Here is a 19249-nt window from a genome sequence, read left to right as displayed (position 1 = left end):
CGCGGACAAACGTTTGCTGTTTCCCTTCTCTGGATCAGGGATTGTGCAGGTGCCGGAGCCAGCAGTGAGCAGATGCAGTCCCGTCCCTGTGACCCTGAAAGGCGGCGGGGGGACAAAGGGCTTAAAGCACAGGTGCAGCAGTAGGCCTTCGATGGCTCCATCCCCTCCGCCCCTTCTCCAGATTCCATGCCTGACAGTTGCCCAGATAGACATTATTGGGGTATCTACCCTGCTCACAATGACCAACTTCACTCTGGGAATGAAGCCCAGTAACCAGGATTCCATTCTGTGACCCAGCACTATGGGCACAGTTGATTGGATAGAAGTGAACTCCAGACTCAAGCTGTGTGTGTGTGCTAAGTCGCTTCAGTTGTGTCCAGTTCTTTGTGACCCTATGGACATTTGCGACCCCATGGACTGTATCCTGCCAGGCTCCTCTGTCCATGGGATCCTCCAGGCAAGGACACTGGAGTGGGTTGCCAGTCCTCCTCCAGGGGATCTTCCCGGCCCAGGGACCGAACGCTAGTCTCTTGTGTCTCCTGCACTGGCAGGTGGGTTCTTCACCATTAGTGCCACCTGGGAAACCAAACAGTCTCCTTTGGCAATTTGAGGTCAGACTAGAGACTCCATGTCAGCCTCATGGCATGTACTCACGGGATGCTAAGGGTTCCCTTCTGCCAGCTGAACTGGCAATAGGAGGCTGGTCTGCAGAGAGCCGAGAATAAGAGAGGGGGTGATTTTAGCCAATAAGAGAGGGGGTGACTTGGCTAAAATCTAAGACTAAAGGTCTTAGTTTAAGTCCTTCTCAAGACCTGATTGTATCTCAGCCCTGAGATTCCATGACACACCCCCAGGGCTAGACAATAAAATCTCCTTTTTTGCTTAAACTGGCTAGAGTTGGTTTCTATTTTTTTGTGAACAAAGAAGTGCACCCAGAAGTTCTCTGTTCAGAACTATAATCTCGTGGTCCCAATTTTACTACGTTTAATACATTAGGGCATACATTTTAATACATTAGCAATACTAGTCTACACTTGCTACCCCTGCCAAATCCCACCATGTGACGTATACTAGATGAGCAATAAATACAGATTCCTTTACGCGACTGGTCATCATAGGTGATCAAGAATGCGAGCCCTTCCTACTGCCTGGGACACAGCACATTTCCTTCCTTGAGAATCTGCTCCCCAGTTTTGCTCAGCTGTGGGCAGTCTGATGGCATCTCAGACATGCCCTGAGCATAAGCAGGCCCCAGAACCTCCAAGGCCTAGGGAAGCTCACCCCAACAGAGCTCAGGGAGAATGAGCCCCAGAACCCTTGGGGTTCATTCATGTTCAACCCTGACATGCCTGCTCTCTCACCTCTCACTCCAGATCCTGAACAGTGAATGCTTGGGGTCCAAGCTGAACATGCAGATATTCCCAGGCTCCCCAGTCCCCCTTCCACACCTGCTGCGACCTGCTGGTTGGTAATGGCTTGTTACACTTTGTAAGAAACAGTGGAGAGTCTGTGCCTCCTCTCTTTGGATCTGAGTGGGTCTTTGGACACTGACCACTTTGATCAACAACACAGAAGAAGTTATAATATTGCCAGATTCCAAGCCCAGGACTAAAAAGAAATAAAATGTACATTTCTTAGGTGTTGAAACCAGCCTCCATTCTGAGAAGGTCAACACATTTCAGCGTAGAGGTCCTTGAGTTTCCCAAACGAGCATGGGGCTGATAGACAATATAGTAAGTCCGCTACATGCCAACCATCAAGTTGTAAACTTTCAAAGGTGCAAACGTGCATCTTGTTTCAGCAAGGAACCAGAACCTGTGCCATCAACGTCACACGTGAGTGAAAGTGCAGTTTGCCCTCTGTCTCCTGTTGCTGACCCTCCTTCAGCTTTACTATCACCCGCCTCCTCTCCCTCCTCCAGTCATAACTCTTCTTGCCTATTGACTCAGTGCCAGCCTCTGTATGCCAGCTGTACTACTGTACTTTTCAAGGTATTGTATTTTCAGTTCAGTTCAGTCACTCAGTCATGTCTGACTCTTTGCAACCCCATGTACTGCAGCATGTCAGGCCTCCCTATCCATTACCAACTCCCAGAGTTTACCCAAACTCATGTCCGCTGAGTCGGTGATGCCATCCAACCATCTCATCCTCTGTCGTTCCCTTCTCTCCCACCTCCAATCTTTCCCAGCATTGGGGTCTTTTCAAATGAGTCAGGTCTTCACATCAGGTAGCCAAAGTATTGGAGTTTCAGCTTCAACATCAGTCCTTCCAATGAACATTCAGGACTGATCTCCTTTAGGATGGACTGGTTGGATCTCCTTGTAGTCCAAGGGACTCTCAAGAGTCTTCTCCAACACCACAGTTCAAAAGCATCAATGCTTCGGCGCCCAGCCTTCTTCACAGTCCAACTCTCACATCTATACATGACCACTGGAAAAACCATAGCCTTGACTAGATGGACCTTTGTTGGCAAAGGAATGTCTCTGCTTTTTAATATGCTGTCTAGGTAGCTCATAGCTTTTCTTCCAAGGATCGAGCGTCTTTTAATTTCATGGCTGCAGTCACCATCTGCAGTGATTTTGGAGCCCCTAAAATGAAGTCAGCCACTGTTTCCACTGTTTCCCCATCTATTTGCCATGAAGTGATAGGACCGGATACCATGCTCTTAATTTTCTGAATGTTGAGCTTTAAGCCAACTTTTTCATTCTCCTCTTTCACTTTCATCAAGAGGCTCTTTCTTCTTCATTTTCTGCCATAAGGGTGGTCTGCATATCTGAGGTTATTGATATTTCTCCCAGCAATCTTGATTCCAGCTTGTGCTTCTTCCAGCCTAGCGTTTCTCATGATGTACTCTGCATATAAGTTAAATAAGCAGGGTGACAATATATAGCCTTGATGTACTCCTTTTCCTATTTGGAACCAGTCTGTTGTTCCATGTCCAGTTCTAACTGTTGCTTCCTGACCTGCATACAGATTTCTCAAGAGGCAGCTCAGGTGGTCTGGTATTCCCACCTCTTGAAGAATTTTCCACAGTTTATTGTGATCCACACAGTCAAAGGCTTTGGCATAGTCAATAAAGCAGAAATAGATGTTTTTCTGGAACTCTCTTGCTTTTTCCATGATCCAGCAGATGCTGGCAATTTGATCTCTGGTTCCTCTGCCTTTTCTAAAACCAGCTTGAACATCTGGAATTTCACAGTTCATGTATTGTTGAAGCCTGGCTTGGAGAATTTTGAGCATTACTTTGCTAGTGTGTGAGATGAGTGCAATTGTGTGGTAGTTTGTGCATTCTTTGGCATTGTCTTTCTTAGGGATTGGAATGAAAACTGAATTGTTCCAGTCCTGTGGCCACTGCTGAGTTTTCCAAATTTGGTGGCATATTGAGTGCAGCACTTTCACAGCATCGTCTTTTAGGATTTGAAATAGTTCAACTGGAATTCCATCACTTCCACTATTGTAGATTAAGAATGTTTATTTTTAATTTTTTTCTGTATTATTTGTGTGAAAACTATTATAAACCTATTAAAGTAGAGTACTAGGTAGTTGATTGTGTTAGTTGGATACCTAGGCTAACTTTGTAGGACTTACAAACAAATCGGACTTATGAACCCGCTCTCAGAATGGAACTTGTTAATATGTTGGGGACTTATTATACAAACTTGCCAGCCATGTAAGTGAGCCATCTTCCAGCCTTAGTCACCTTCCCTAGCTGATACCACTTAGAGCAGAGATAAGATATCAAGGGAAGTCCTTCTTGAACTTCTGACCCATAAAGTGATAAACAAAATAAAGCTGTTGCTTTAAGCAGCAAAGTTTTGGTGTAGCTTTAGATATAACAATAAATAACCAAAACAATTGATGATCCAGAATTTTCTAAATAAGGTGAGGGAATTTCATTCTCGCAAAGGAAGGGACCGTTGAAAAGAGGAAAAAAAAAAATCAGACTAGAAAACTATTTTGGCTTAAAACCAGTCACTACTCTCAAATACCTGCAAATATTTTATAGTACTTGCTATGAAATATTGATGATATTTATTAATAATTGATAGGCAATAATGATTATAAATATCTAATATAATGCAACTTTTATGATTTTGGGAGTAATAATTTTAGAATATTTAATCCTACATTATAAGAGACAAATACAAATAATTTAAATCTCATTCTTGTAAATCTGTTAAAAATTAAACACGGCAAGTAATAAACTGAAGCAATAAACTATGATTATTTGCATTACTAAGATGAATCTTAATAGAAAGGCAAAATAATAAATATTATCTTTGAGGGAAAGTGGGAGGTTAAATTCAGCAAATCCTCATATTTTCCTACAGAGAAACCTTTTAGAAAACAGGTTTTTAATCACCAAAAATAAATGTATTCCTTGAGTGGGAAATATGTAGGAGGTCAGCTATTCCTTAATCACATTGGTCTTTTAATTTTGAGAATAACAACAGGGATTCTGAGAAGCCCATCCTTTCCCTTTGTTCTAAAGCAACATTTAGTTTCTTTGATGACTCCATCCTTAATGGCAATCTTCCTCTCTCTGACTCTGGAAGAGTGACCCTCAGGTTTTTCCATTTTTCTCAAATATGTTTTTCTAGCAACTCCATGTTGCTGAAATATTTTTATGCCTCTAGGGTTGCATTTCCATTAATTGTCATATGTTTGTATGTCTTCTCACAAGACCAGGTTCAATGAATATAGAAGTTCCTATGAATGCTGCTGCGTGTCTCTTGCCCCATCCCCATGCTGCCTGAGACTCTAATAAAACCTAATGTTAACTTGCAAAACAAGCAAACAAAGCAGTAGGGAGAGGCAGACCCTGATGCACGCACTCCTACAGAGCAGTGTCTTCAGTGTTGGGAGAACAGGATGGCAAGGGTGTCTCGGCTGAGCAGCTCACCCTGTCTGGCCACCACTGATGCCAAGACTCCAGATGAAGGGGAAGAGAACCGAAGGATGTCTGGGATCCAGAAGAGGGTAGCCCCCAAAGGCACAGCTATCACACCAGCTTTGAGTGGATCCCCCATAGCCTGTAAGCAGAAGAACAAAGGCAGAGTCCATATGCTAATGCCTAGGCACGTGGGTGACCAGCAGAGGTGACTGCCAGGCCCATTCCACCAGTGAGAGGTCAACCGGCTCAAGGGAGCCTGTGAAGGAGAAGGTGGCACCAGCGGGGTGGGAACCTCCCCATGGAGTCAGCTTAGGCAAAGTGAAGGGAAGCCTCATCAGCAGCAGCCACTCAGCAATGCCACCTAACCAATGCCACCCAACAGTCTGGTAGAGAAACACGGAGGACAGAACATGGAGATGCTGGAAACAACGTCTGCCAACAGATGAAAGGATAAAGAAGATGTGGTGTGTATATACACACAACAGAATACTGCTCGGTCATAAAAAAGAATGGAATAATGCACTTTGCAGCAACACAGATGGAGCTAGAGGTTATCATACTAAGTGAAGTGTTTCAGGCAGAGAAAGACAAGAATCATATGATATCATTTATAGGTGGAATATCAAATAGGACACAAATGAACTCATTTACCAAATAGAAGTAGACTCACAGGCATAGAAAACAAACTTATGGTTACCAAAGGGGAAAGAGGATGGGGGAGGAATACATTAGGAGTTTGAGACTGGTTGATGTGAGCTGTAATGAGGTCCTACTGTATAGCACAGGAAACTATATTCAATACCCTGTAATAAACTATAACGGAAAAGAAGAAGAAGAAGAATATGTATATATATATATGGCTTCCCAGGTGGTGCTAGTGGTAAAGAACATACCTGCCAATGCAGGAGACTTAAGAGATGTGGGTTTGACCCCTGGGTCGGGAATATCCCCTGGAGGAGGGCATGGCAACCCACTCCAGTATTCTCGCCTGGAGAATCCCATGGACAGAGGAGCCTGGCGGGCTATGGTCCATGGGGTTGCAAAGAGTCGGACATGACTGAAGTGACTTGGTGTGCACACACACATGTACAGCTTAATCATTATGCTATACAGTGGAAACTAACACAACACTTTAAATCAACTATACGTCGATCAGAGAACAACACGGAGACGTAAACAAGATTGTCCCGTTGGTCCCAGATTTGCCAGCAGGAAGCTGTGCTCACCCCTGTGCAGCTGAGAAAGTGCCCTGCTGACTTGGTGGCTGAGGTGCCAGGCTCTGCCTGTGTGTGGGGCTTTCCCTCGGCCTGGGATTTCCTCACCTCGTCCTTCCCCAGTGGACCACAGCCAGCCATGGGCTTAGGTGAGTTTAGCGACAGAGTCACCAAGTTTAGCGACTTCTGCGTTAGATGCTGTGGGCCTCAAACTCTGTAACCTCCACCACCTGGCCCAGTGTTCCAGTCCCGGATTAAGAGCACAGGATGTGGATGCCACTGGGCAAACCAGGCTGTGATCCTGACCCCATGCCAGCTACTTTAGCCATCCTTGGTTTCTTCATCAGTAACATAAGACCCATCTTGTAGGTGAAATGTGACGTCTTCATTCTAAGCCATTTTTAAGGTGAAAAATTCCAGTGAATTTCCTTCTGGCCTTGAGAAGAGCCCCAGTTACCCCTGCAGGGCCCTTCTCCCTCCTGCTTTGCTTGGATAACTCCTTCTAGTTCTCAAGTCAAAAGCACTCTCTTCTCTGAATGTCCGTGGTCACGACCTTGGTCCCAGCGGCTGTCCCCTCGTGTGTGGTTGGCCACGGAGCCCTCCTAATGGCCCCTGCCACCGCAGATGGGTCCCTTAGCCAATGCTCTGCTCTGGAATGAACTCTGAAAACAGACAGCCCCTGCCTCATGAAATGGAGAGCCTGGGAAGAGGCAGCATCACACCGAAGGGATATGTCATCGGGAGGGCCAGGGGGCTTCCCTAGTGGCGCAGATGATCGAGAGTCTGTCCGCAATGCAGGAGACTGGGGTTGGATCCCTGGGACAGGAGGACCCCCTGGAGAAGCGCATGGCAACGCACTCCAGTATTCTTGCCTGGAGAATCCCATGGACAGAGGAGCCTGGCGGGCTACAGTCCAAGGGTTCACAAAGACGACACGACTGAGCGACTGACACTTTGCTCACTTTCACTAGCAGGGAGGACGATGAAGCGGGGGAGGAAGGGATCAGGGAAGGTGTTTCGCAGGTGGCGACATTTCAGCTATGACCTGATGATTGAGGAGAGGTTCACTGAGTGAGGGGTAGAGGCGACAGCGTATCAGCAGAGCAAACAGTATGTGGAAAGACCCAGAGGCAAGAAAGAGTTTGGCAGGAACTGAAAGGAGGCCTGTTTGGCAAAGCTTGGGAAGCAGTGGGGACTGACTCTCAGTGGCTCAGCAGCGGCCTCTGGATGGTCCCCTACCTGTAACGTGTCTTCATGTTCCCACACCATCTGGCCCTGCTGACCTCCCTAACCTCATTCTGAGTCAGTTTCTTCTGAAGAGGGTAAAGCTAGTTTGGGATGGAGAAGTCTGAGTTCCCAGAAGAGCTCATCTACTCGGCATGATAATGTTCTGGGCCTGGTCTCCCTGTGGGCAGGGGACATTGCTGGGTGAACCCTGGTCTGGAGGGAATAAGCTGGCCCCTGCAAAATGGTGTGGGCTGGGGCTGGGGGTGGGGAGTCGCTCAGGAGAGAGGGATCCACGTAGACTTTGCTTCGGGGCCTCTGCTCTGCACCTCCTTTTGTTGTTCTCAACCTTTGGGAGAGCCTCGGCAAGCTTCACAGCTCTGTCTCAGCTCTTACTTGGAAAACTAACTCAAGAGCAGTGCCCAGAGTTGGGGTAAAGCAGATTGGGAAAGATGGGGAGATGCTTTGGAGATGCCAGGTTTAAGACAACCAGTGGGGCAGCAGAGACTGGGGGCTTAATATTTGTTATTTGGGTATTAGAAGGGTGTCTGACCTCTGCAGGTGGGAGAAGACAGGACACCTGGGTTCTTAGCGCATAAAAACCCACCTTTCCTGGTGCGTGTGGCTGGACCAGCCAGTATAGGGTCTTGGGGGAAAGGCACCCCCTAGAAATGCAGGAGCCGGGCAGGGCCCTGCAGATTGAGGATGACAAGTGTAAAGAGGCATGGGGAGTAAGAGAAGGGAGGCCAGAGCTCTGCGTATAGTCCTACCACCAGGGTCTGCAGGTGCTGGAAGATGTTGGGGAGCGCTACCAACGGCGCCGTGTTCCTGAAGCTACTCTCACTTTCACACAGATGTGAAAATCCTCAGAAAAGCTCGCTGGGTTTCATAAGTGAGAAGAAAACGTAGGGTTTGTCTGACCCTGATGCAGCTGGCAGAGGAAAAAGCAGGTTAGAAGTAACAGATAGCCCTGCCCTTGAGGCCTGGTGCGGGGAGGGGCATGGGATCTCTGCAGGGGCGGGCAGCCAGGTGCCTGGACAGGGGTTGGCAGCGGCGGCTTTGGGTGAGCAGAAACCCCCTGGGCCTCAGGGTCCCTCCTTCCCTTCCCCGCTCCCCGGCTCCGCGGCTAAGCGGAGAGTTGGACGTGGTTGTGGGCCAACACCTTTATTCCGCCTGTGTCCCAGGTTCCCCAGGGCCTGGGGGAGAGGCTCGTGTGGTCTGGGTTGCAGCCCAGAGTCAGTCCAGGACAGGCGCATGGCGCACCTTCTGGAGAGGCCGGAGACGTCTCACCAGAGGGTGTCATTTGGTCTGGGCCTTTAAATCCGCTTCTCTGCTGAGGGATGGCAGCTGCATCCCGGCCAGGGGGTGGAAGCCGGGGACCTGCTCTTGCTCCTGGATCTGGTCTCTCAGGCGCTGGATCTCCAGGCGCTGCATCTCGATGATTCGCCCAGTTTCTTCCTGCACATTCAGCCTCACGGTGGGAGGGACACTGGGCAAGTCCTCGCCGGACACTGCAGGGGACAGGGCAGGGTTAGGATTGGGAGGTCTGTTCCCGGACTGCTGCCAAGGTTTTCGGAAGCGGCTTATCCTTCCTTCCCCCACCAGCCCCGACCCCCACTCCTGTACACGTTCATTGAGCACCTACTATGGGGTAGACACTCCATCCCAGACACTAGGAATAAAGAGAGGAGCCATTGCACCGTCTAGCAGTGGAGAAGTAAAGGGGCACGCTTTGGAGTGATACGGCAAATGCAGAGCCTGACCTCAGCCCGGCCCCTCTTCTGACCCCCCCAGTCTGCCTGCCCTGAGGTCCCTCCATGCACACTGTGCATACCCCCCCCCCCGCCCCGGAGAGAGGGTGCCGCTCTCCTTGTTGACGCAGCTTGGCCTGGAAGCTGCCTGTCCTCACGTAAACCTGCTCCTGGAGATGCCTCCTGCTGTGGTCTCTCACGCATGTTCCCTGAGGATGTCCCCGGAGACTCTCAGCCCTCCTCCTGCCTCTGTGCTGCCATCCTCCTGAGCAATGCGGGTGTCCATGGCTCATCCCACTGACGGCCTCACAAGGTCCAACTCTCGGCATTAATGTGCTTGGCCTGCCCACCAGCTTTGTACCTTCCCTTCCCTCGTCACGTCCAGGGTGTTTCACCCCAGTGCTCCACTCTCCTCTTCTTCGGCTGAATTTAGAGCTCACCTTCTTGGACAGCTCCATGTTTCACCCACCAAATGGCCTCCTCTTAGATTCACTCCCTTTTCTGTCCAGTTAGCCCCACGGTGAGTTTCTTCTGTCATCATGGCAGCAACTCCGGTATTCCAGATGCCTTGTTGCTCTGCTCCCAGGTACCCTGCCTAGCCCAACCCCGAGATAACCCGACCATCCAGGGTCTCCAAGTTCACACCTGGCCTGCTGCACACTACCAGTGAAAGTAACACATGAGATTCGAATTCTTGGTTTCCAGAAGACGGACTTTATGTACATCAGCAAACTCTCATACCCCACAGTGGCACTCAGGAACTTCAATCCCTACTCCAACTCCTTTCTCCCACTTAGAAAGAAAATTGTGATAAAGTCTATGCAACATCACATTTACCCTCTTAACCATTTTTAAGCGTACTGTTTAGTAGTATTAAGTACATCCAAACTGTTGTGCAACCAGTCTCCAAAATTCTTCTCATCTTGAAAAACTCAAACCTCATACCCATTATATAGCTCCGCGACTTCCTAGCCTGCAGCCTCGGCAGCCACCATTCTGCTTTCTGTCTTTCTGAATCTGACGACCCTAGGTACCTCAGATCAGTGGAATCTTATGGTACTTGTTCTTTAGTGTCTGGCTTAGCATAATGTCCTCAGCTTTATCTATGTTACATGTCAGAATTCCTTCCTTCTGAAGGCTGAATAATATTTCATTGCATTCTGTACCACATTTTAGGGCGTCCCCAGTGGCTTAGCAGTAAAGAATCTGCCTGCAGTGTAGGAGCCACAGGAGACTCTCGGGTTCGATCCCTGGGTTGGGAAGATCCCCTGGGGGAGGGCATGGCAACCCACTCCAGTATTCTTGCCTGGAGAATCCCATGGACAGAGGAGCCTGGTGGGCTACAGTCCAAAGTGTTGCACTGAGTCGGACACGACTGAAGCGACTTAGCATGCACCCACCACGTCTTATTTATCCATTCATCTACTGATGGAAACTTGCGCTGCTTCCACCTTTTGGCAGTGAATACCACCACTGTGAACATGACCCTGCTTTCACTTCTTTTGGGTATAAACCCAGAAGTGCAATTTCTGCTTCATATGGTAGTTCTATTTTTAATTTTCCGAGGAAAACACCGTATTATTTTCCATGCTGGCTGTACTGCTTTATGCTCAGATCAGGAGTACACCAGTGTTTCCATTTCTCTAGATCCTTGTCAATACTTCGTCTTTTCCAGGGTTTTTTGTTTGTTTTGTTCTTTCTTTTCGGTTTGGTTTGGTTGATAATAGCCATCCAAATGAGTGTGAGGCAGTATCTCACTGTGGCTTTGATTTCATTTCCCTAACTGTTAGTGATACTGAGCATTTTTCATGCGCTTGTTGGCCATCTGTGTATCTTGTTTGGGAAAAAAAAAAGTGTCTGTTTAAGTCCTTTGCCCATTTTTCAGTCAGGTGGTTTTCTTTTTTTGAGTTGTAGGAGTTCTTTATATATCCTGGACATTGACCCCTTATTAGCCTTATGGTTTGTAAATGTTTTCTCTCATGCCATAGGTTGCCTATTCACTCTGTTGACTGTGTCCTTTGATACCCAGGAGTTTTAAATTTTGACAGTCTCATTTATTATATTTTTTTCTTTTGTTGCCTGTGCTTTTGGCATCATATCCAAGAAATTATTGTCAAATCCACCCTCTCCTCTGCTCTTAATGAATGACTTTGCCACCTTCTTCACTGAGAAACTATGTCTCCAGCTCCCGTACCACAGTCAAGCTTCTCTCTCTCAGTGAGAGAGGGGTCTCTTTCCTATCCACTGCCGACCCCTTCCCTGGAGGAAAAGAACAGATGCTGACGGCCAAGGAAGAGAGAGATTGCTGACCAAAGAGGAAGTGGTCAGCAGTGGTCAGCAGTGGCCAGCGGGAAGCCTTGCCTTGGGCCTCTAAGTGGTCTGATGGGGCCAGCACTCAGCATTCATCCTTTCCAGGTGAAGTCGGGCTCCTTCTCTTTCTGCCTTTGCTCCTTCTGTCTTCTCTTCTGCTGCGGCTCCTAGGTTCTTGATCTTTCTAGGCTCTTGATTTCTTCTAGACTCTTGACCTTTTATCCCCCCTGTGTTACTCAGTGTTCCTGGTAACCATTTCCTCAGTCAAGCCCTGGAGCCCTGGGGAGAGTAGCAACCCTGGGAAGGTACCGCACACAAAGGCCTATCAGCCTATCCACCTTCTTGGGCCTGCATCACTTGCCTTTGCCTACTTTAAAACTATTAATAAATGAACTGGTTAATTTTAAACAGCTTGGGAATGTGTATTTGGGGCTAACTTGTTTTGGTGGCCCCGTGTTCAAAATCAGAAGCCAGCCTTCTTCCGTTCAAGGCAGACAATTGGTAATACCTGTCTTCAACTAGTAGAGATGAAATCTCCCTTGAGTAAAGCTCTATGAAACAAGTGACATGATGTTTGATTAAAGGGTGGAAGTAACTGGGTTGGGGCTGGAGAGACCCAGGAAGCAAAAGTGATAGGAGTTGATACTTGTTTGAGGTGGGGAATGGATTTGCAGAAATTTGTTAGACTTTTCTCTCAATTTCTGTCTATGTCTGACAGTTTCCACTGTATTGGGTTGGCCAAAATTTTGTTAAGACTTTTCTGAAGCGCTTGTGGAAAAACCTAAAAAAAACTTTTTGGCCAACCCAGCAGCAATGAGAAGAACCTGGCTGTATCATACAGCATCCTGAGGAGGTCTCAAGCGGTTATTTGCTAGACTGCTCGGGCATATTTGAAATATTTTTTAAAAGAGAAGTTTTGCAATTGTTCACAGACGCATCTATGCATCCCTTCTAAGGGATGGGTTCACCTCCAAGAAGTCAGGCTCTCAGCCATGTTGACACATGTGGTAGTCTCATGTCAGTTCTTCAGAGCTGATACTGTTCTTCTGGTTCTACTCACAGAGTCGACCCTCTCAACTTCTCTTCAACTTGAACAAAAATGGCATGTGAGACATGTCTATATATGTATCATACATACGGGCTTCCCTGGTGGCTCAGTGGTAAAGAATCTGCCTGCAATGCAGGAGCTGTGGGAGATGTAGGTTCGATCCCTGGGTAGGGAAGATTCCCCAGAGCAGGGCATGGCAACCCACTCCAGTATTTTTGTCTGGAGAATCCCATGGACAGAGGAGCCTGGCAGGCTACACAGTCCATAGGCTCACAAAGAGTCAGACACGACTGAAGTGACTTAGCATGCACACACGATTTTATATATATTATAAGGCTCATGTATTATATATAAGGCTTATGTATTATATATAAGGCTTATGTATTATATATAATACATAAGTTTCTCATAGAATTTAGTACCAGAGAAAAGTTTGCTTCTCCAGAAAAAATGTCCTTTCTCCATATAAGAGCTATATACACTATTGTATTTTTCCCCTTTTTGTCTTGGCTATCAGAAATTCAGAGGAACTTTATAACTGCAATAACTAACTTATTTAACATTTCTAGGGTCATTCTTCCCACTCTCCCTTTAAATAGTTTCTGGTCCTTCTTTTTGCCCGTATTTTTGTTGTACAGGTCCACAATCCCTTACCCACAATTGTAAAATGCTAAAAACTTAAACAATGGAAAGCATTTAAGACTCATGAACTTGAGTGTGAATATTCATATGTTTCTCTACAGAAAGACTAATATGTTTGATTTTTCAGGGCACTGCCCCAGACTCCTCTAGGGATGTTATGTGATGTATAGTACATATGTATAGTCTATAGTATAGTTATGTAACGTATAGTATATATAGTATATCCTGAATTCTGAAACCTTAGCTAACCCCAAGGATTTTGGATTTGCGAGTGTTTGAATGTGGTAGGGTCCTCACAAAGCCTTTGGGGAGCAGGCGTGTGGCATGGAGAGGTGCTCAGGAGGCTGTGGGGTGGGTGTGACCTGATGCAGGAGGAAGCTTGGGAGAGGCAGCTTTGGAAGCCAAGAGGAGACCTGTTTGTGGCTGCCTCTGTCCCCTGGATCCCAGTGCCTATCCTTCTTGGCCACTGGTGACATTACCTGTCTCTGAAACCTCTGGTCGAAGTTTCTTGGTCAGTTTCAGAGCTGCTTCAAGGTCATAGACTTGGGAGCGGGTGAACTTCAGCTCTCTGCGGAGTTCATTAATCTCCTTGATCAGGGAGACATTTTCCTATAGAAAAGGAGGAGGAGAGAGTGAGTATAGATGGATAAGTGATCAGTGGGCACAGGACTCCCCTGGCCTGGGGCTGAGGGTGTAGGGAGAAGGTCAGGGTTGGTCCTGGATCTAGATTACATCTCTGGTTCCTCTGGTGGCATGAGTCTTTATTCTGGCTCATGGATTGGTCTCTTGAGGTATCAGCTGACTCACCTTCAGGTGGACTCGGGCAATGTAAGATACAGACGGTATGCACCATTCCCATCCATCCAGGCTCTTCCCATCAGTAGCAACAACAATGATTTTCATGGATTTAACACACTGAAGTTTCATAATAACCCTCTGCATAGATTCTGTTACGACCACAGAATGCCGAAAAAACCGAGGTGATATAACTTACCCAAACTATACAGAGAGAGGTGATATAACTTACCCAAACTATACAGATAACGTGCGGCAGAGCCAGGATCCTGACCCAGTTTGGCCCCAGAGCTCAGAGCTCTTCGGTGCTGTACTCCACTTTGCTTTTTTCCATTCGTTACTTGAAGAGCTTGGGGTCTGGTGAGGGGTCTGGGCACACTTTAGTGAGGTGGCCACCTTGCTGGGATGGAGGAGTAGGACGCAGAGCAAAGGCATTTAGCACTGCCTGAGTGACCAGGATGGATTCCTAGGAACTGAGCTGAACTGACACAGCAAACACTAGCCAAATCGACCTGAGATGGACCAGTTCCAGAAACACGCTGTGCTTCAGCTTGGGATTCCATCTTCAGAGTGGCGAGTGGGGAGTCTGAGCCCAGAGGACAGGGTGATCCTGAGCCAGTGGGATAAGCCTTCTCTGTTAGGAGGATGTGAACTGCAGACACCCTGGCAGGCCTTCCCTCCAGCGCCTCTTCATCTAAGCAGGTCAGATCTGCCTTCAGAGTTATAGTATATCACTTAATTTCACTATTCCTCATTTAAAAAAAGAGTTCTCCCTCTTGGATGAAATGCCCAATTATTGCCACTCCTTTGTTCTCTCAGGCTCAGCTTTGTGCCTATTTTTTGATAAAGTCAGCAGGTTTTCTCCTCATTTTTAACCCCTTTAAACAGCCCAAACCTTGGAGATACATAGCCCACATTTTCTTTCCAGATACTCTGTTTCCTCCCTGCTGACTTTATATCATGACATAATGAATTAAATATGTATTCATTGGATTCTAAGACCTTGGACTCTGCCTGACCCGTAAGAGGTTCTTAATAAATGTTTGTGGAAGGGATAAGCAAATGAATAACTAATGCAAGATGCCAAGTTGAAAAAGATGAATGTTCCTAATGGGGAAATTAGAAATCAAGGGGTAAAGTCAGGGGAGACCAGATAGAAAGGAGTCTTCAGAGAGCCCCAGGGAACCCCTGGGGACACCAGCCTGCTCAGGGGCTCTCTCCACACTTCTTCTTAGTTGATGTCACTCAGTTTCACATCCTCTGCCTCATTCAATAAAGTAATAGTTGTCAGAATAAAGATCAGAGACTAACAGTGCCATTTCCACAGTTCTCTTCAGGAACATTTTAAGGTACTTCTTCCTAGGCAATCTCTATTCATCATGTCACTCAACCCTGTTGACTTTGCATCTGAACTGAATTTAGTGTTCATTCATCACCAGCTCTCAGCATCTCTCCTCTGCAACTGTGGTGGCCCCACGTGGAGCCCCTGCCATTCCCTCCACCCTGACAACCTTGTCGCCATGACTGGGACCTCTGGCTGCAACCTTTTGATATACGCATTTCTGACCCCACTGCCATCCCTGGACAGCTCTATGAGACTGGCCTCCTAGACGGGTCTCCAGAACATGGCTCGGTCCTCACTAGAGCATCACTGAGGCCCAGGACTCAGCGCAACCTGATTCCTCTGCTCTGTTCATTCATTCATAAAAATGGGAAGCCTATTAGGTGCTTATTATGCCAGACGAGGGGGTCCAGTGTGGATCCAGTGTAGAGAAGTGAGTGGGGGGGTCACCAGTGTAAGGAAGCCTCCTTGTGGAGGCAGAGGGCAGGGAAGAGTGTTTCAGGCCCAGAGCTAAGAGGGAGCAAGCACTGAGCCTCCCAATTCTTTATGAGCTGAGCCACGAGGGAAGCCCAAGAATACTGGAGTGGGTAGCATATCCCTTCTCCAGCGGATCTTCCTGACCCAGGAATCAGACTGGGGTCTCCTGCATTGCAGGTGGATTCTTTGCCAACTGAGTTATCAGGGAAGCCCTTGATGATGATAACAACAAGATAATAACTTCACGGCTGACTAGATTCCTGCACCATATCAGATACTTTGCATACACGACATCATTTGATCTATACAACCACCTTACGAGGAAGTTGTGATGAGATTCAGTTTCAGAAGAGGAATCCAAGGCTGTGCATGGAGGGCAGAGCTGGGATTCAGATTTGGTTGTGTCTGCCCACAGGTGCCTACCAGACTCTGCTTTCTCACCATTGATGTACATCACCTCCGGCCACACTTCACACAGGATGATGGCCAAGGAAGCTCGGAAAAGTACAAGTGGGGCTGCCTTAGATAAAAGTACCAGACGGCTTTCTGGGGTGGCCCATGCTCTGAGGAGTCCAGAGGTCACGCTGAGGTCAACTGTATATGCCTTGAATAGTTTTGTGAAATTACAACGTGAATGCAACAGATTTCCTGAGCCTTCTGTTCCGGATCCCTCCTTGGTCAGGATGGTCTACAAAAACTCTTCTAATCCTTCAGAGCTACCCCCCCTCCCCCACTGCCCACAGCTCCTCTGGCAGGGAAAATCTAACCCTGATCCCCTGAGCACCAGGACTTGGGCTATGTGAAAGAGACACACTCAGGGATGCCAAGGTCTGTTTAGATAGAAAGCCTTCTGAACGAAGAGGCTATGCCAAGCTGTCCAGGACTGCCTTCGGTTGAGGACAACGCCAGAAAGCTCCAGATGGGAATGACATTGAACTCCAGACTCCCAGGAAGAAGGGCATGGAGAGGAAATGCCTAGAGCACCCCCTACTGGCCTACCTTGGGTTGACATCTTTAAGAATACAGCAGCGTCTGGTTAGCGCGCAAAAAGTAGGCAACAGATTTATTCCAGAAACTTGGGAGCCCCGCGTCCAGCGGTGTCCTTCCTGAGCCCACAGCTGGTGGGGTCGCCAATTGCCTAAATGCACAAGTGAACCATCTCTTTGTTTCTCTTTCAGCCTTCCTCTCACATCCAGCCTGACATTTCTATGTATCATCTCTACTCTGAAATGTCTTCTGACATCACAACCTTCCCTCCCAAGGCCTGGCATCTCTCTTTAACATGAGAATCATCTTCTAACGGGTTTTCCTGCCACATGCCTTTCCCTACCGGTCTTTCCCTTCTGCCCATAGCGGTAACATTTCCAGAACAGATAACACCCCTACCTACTTAAGAAAACTTGGGTGGCACCAGCTTATAAGATAAACTGCATGCTTCTTGGTGTGACACAAAAAGCCCCTTCAATGTGACCCTAAGCTACCTACCATTCCAGCAGGCCCTTCCTCCTTGCCCCCATGCTCTGCGATAAAGTTAGGTCAGAGGATTCCAGGGTCCCCAAACACCCCAAAGGTCTCACTCTTCTCTGACTGTTTTCAGGTTGTATCCTTGGCCTGGAAGGTTCTTCCTCCGTTGCTCCTTGACCCCCTCTACTCACCATTCAAGGCCTAGCTCAAATGCCACGGCCCCTAGCTGAAGCCCGCCTCTCCAGTGCACTGGCCAGACTACATGCCTGGTGTGGAGGAGTGATTGCTTGTGTCGGCCTCCACTCCCCTAGGGGAGCCCCATGAGAGTAGGCAAGTCTTCACATTCATCTGGCAACCCTCCACGGTCAGCTTGTAGCTTGGCATGTGAGAAGCTCGCAAAATATGTATCCTGAATGAATAAAGTATGTGTCCTAGATATTTGTATTCTATTGCAAATCCTATTTTCATATCTGCAAGCATGCATGAGAATAAGTGACAAGCGCTCCTGTCTGAACATACAGATGAAACACTGACTTCATTCTCTGTGTCTTCTAACAAGTTTCTCTCAGATGCCATATCTGCCCCAGCCTTCCTCGGCTCTTTGAGACTTAAGTGCCAGGGCCTTGGTTCCTGTAGACGAGTTCCTTACAAATATGTATCAAGGCAGCGGGTGCCCCAGGCCACCAGCTGGGAGGTCTGGAATTGGCTGCCTCCAGCTCACAGGTACCCCCAGTCCATGCTGTGATGGACTTCTAGGCTCTCCTACTGGATTTTGCCTTGGTTTTGGAGTATGTCTTTTGCTCAGGAGAAGTGAAGGAAAACTGCCTTTTTAGAACCCCTGTTTTGTACTGGGCCAGTACCTGATGCTTTAGATTAGTTAGCTCATTCAATCCTCACAGTCACTGGCTGAGGGTGGCATCATCTCCTCTTTGTACAGATAGGAAGGTGGCTCCTGGAGAATTTGAAGAGTCGTCTCCCCTCCCCCGAACCTGCCAGCAAGAGTGGCTAGCAGGAGGATAAACTGGCTCTGAACTGAGACAGGCTATGCTTCACTACCCCAATACCTTGCCTGGCCCTTAAGATCAAAGAAGGAAACAATTTTTATCATCTAGAATAGAGGTTTTCAAAGTTTCTTTTACGTCTTCCAAACAAAATCCTACACAGAGCCCACTGAAATAAGCAAGGAGTCTTTCTGGTGGAGGGGATGGATCCAGAGCCCTGCATCCTGACCCCCCTCTTGCCCCCTCCGGTTGTCTGCGGCACTTTGATGCAGCATGCAGGTTTATGATGCTCTCCAGGGAGCTCCTTGTTGACGGCTTCTCTGCCTGCCATCAGAGTCCCCTGCTTGGGTCCCCTCTGCTTCTGCTCCCCAGACTCTCACCCTGGCTCAGCAGGGGTGGGCAGGCAGTCCCTGGGGAATGGGGGAGCCAAAGGGGGACCTTCTGCTAGCCCTGCGCAGCCTCCTGCTGATGCTCTTACTCTTATCTATCCTGTGGTCTCCGCCCTCTTTCCTTTTCCTTCTTCTCCTGGGATTGATACTTGCTTTGGGGGCCTGGTTGGCACAGAGAGAGGAACCTAGCCCCTGGTGGACCCCTTAGGCCTGTGCTCTGGCGGTAAATCACAGATGAGTTCAGCAGTGTCACGAGCTGACAACCTCTCCTGTAGTCACCCTGGTCCCCCTGCCCTGCATGCTGCATTGCGGCGTCCACGGGGGCTGTCCATGCTAGGGAACACTCAAGACCCCTAGCAACGGCTCCGTGTATCAGCTGCTGCGAAGAGTCCCATCCATTGGGTCCGCTCCCATCTCTGGGCCTCTGGCTGCTGTCAGGACTCAGGAGCTGGGCCATGGGCAGGGGCTGGTTGGAAGGTGGCATGAGGCCCAGCATGCCTGGGTCTGGCCTAGACTGCACTGTGCTCTTCCCAGCTGTGTTTGGAACTAATTTATTTTAGTCTAATTGCAGCTCATCCCCATTCCGGTACTTACATTACAGCATTAAAGAAATACACATGTTAAAAGATATGTGTCTTATAAACGTAATTCTGATGTTTTCTCTTACTATTAATTCACATTAACTGCCTCAGATGATA

The 19249-nt window shown here is 48.0% G+C and overlaps 1 protein-coding gene and 1 long non-coding RNA gene across 7 annotated transcripts in view; one reads left to right on the top strand and one right to left on the bottom strand.

The window, feature by feature from the left end:
• The window catches only part of LOC121819116 (uncharacterized), a 39808-nt gene that overhangs the window by 4724 nt on the left and 15835 nt on the right, over positions 1 to 19249 (top strand). For 2 of the 4 annotated variants that reach the window (XR_006059319.2, XR_009596707.1), the window contains exon 4: positions 16113 to 17597. The exons of 1 other annotated variant lie outside the window; for it this stretch is intronic. This is a non-coding gene — a long non-coding RNA (uncharacterized LOC121819116). Of the gene's footprint in view, positions 1 to 16112; positions 19178 to 19249 lie in introns of those variants that run through there. One more of the 4 variants, XR_009596696.1, reaches the window with a different exon arrangement.
• CFAP57 (cilia and flagella associated protein 57) overlaps positions 8481 to 19249 on the bottom strand; it is a 67091-nt gene continuing 56322 nt past the window's right edge. For all 3 annotated transcript variants that reach the window (XM_004003513.5, XM_012116834.4, XM_060399528.1), the window contains 2 exons: positions 13563 to 13692; positions 8481 to 8843 (listed from right to left, as the gene is read on the bottom strand). In XM_004003513.5, the coding sequence (XP_004003562.2) occupies positions 8632 to 8843; positions 13563 to 13692 (342 nt within the window). In that variant the 3' untranslated portion in view covers positions 8481 to 8631. The remainder of the gene's footprint in view (positions 8844 to 13562; positions 13693 to 19249) is intronic.

The sequence above is a fragment of the Ovis aries genome, chromosome 1, assembly GCF_016772045.2.
Source record: "Ovis aries strain OAR_USU_Benz2616 breed Rambouillet chromosome 1, ARS-UI_Ramb_v3.0, whole genome shotgun sequence".
Classification (NCBI taxonomy): domain Eukaryota; kingdom Metazoa; phylum Chordata; class Mammalia; order Artiodactyla; family Bovidae; genus Ovis; species Ovis aries.
The sequence above is the reverse complement of the archived record's forward strand: the minus strand, read 5'-3'. Positions and strand labels throughout refer to the sequence as shown.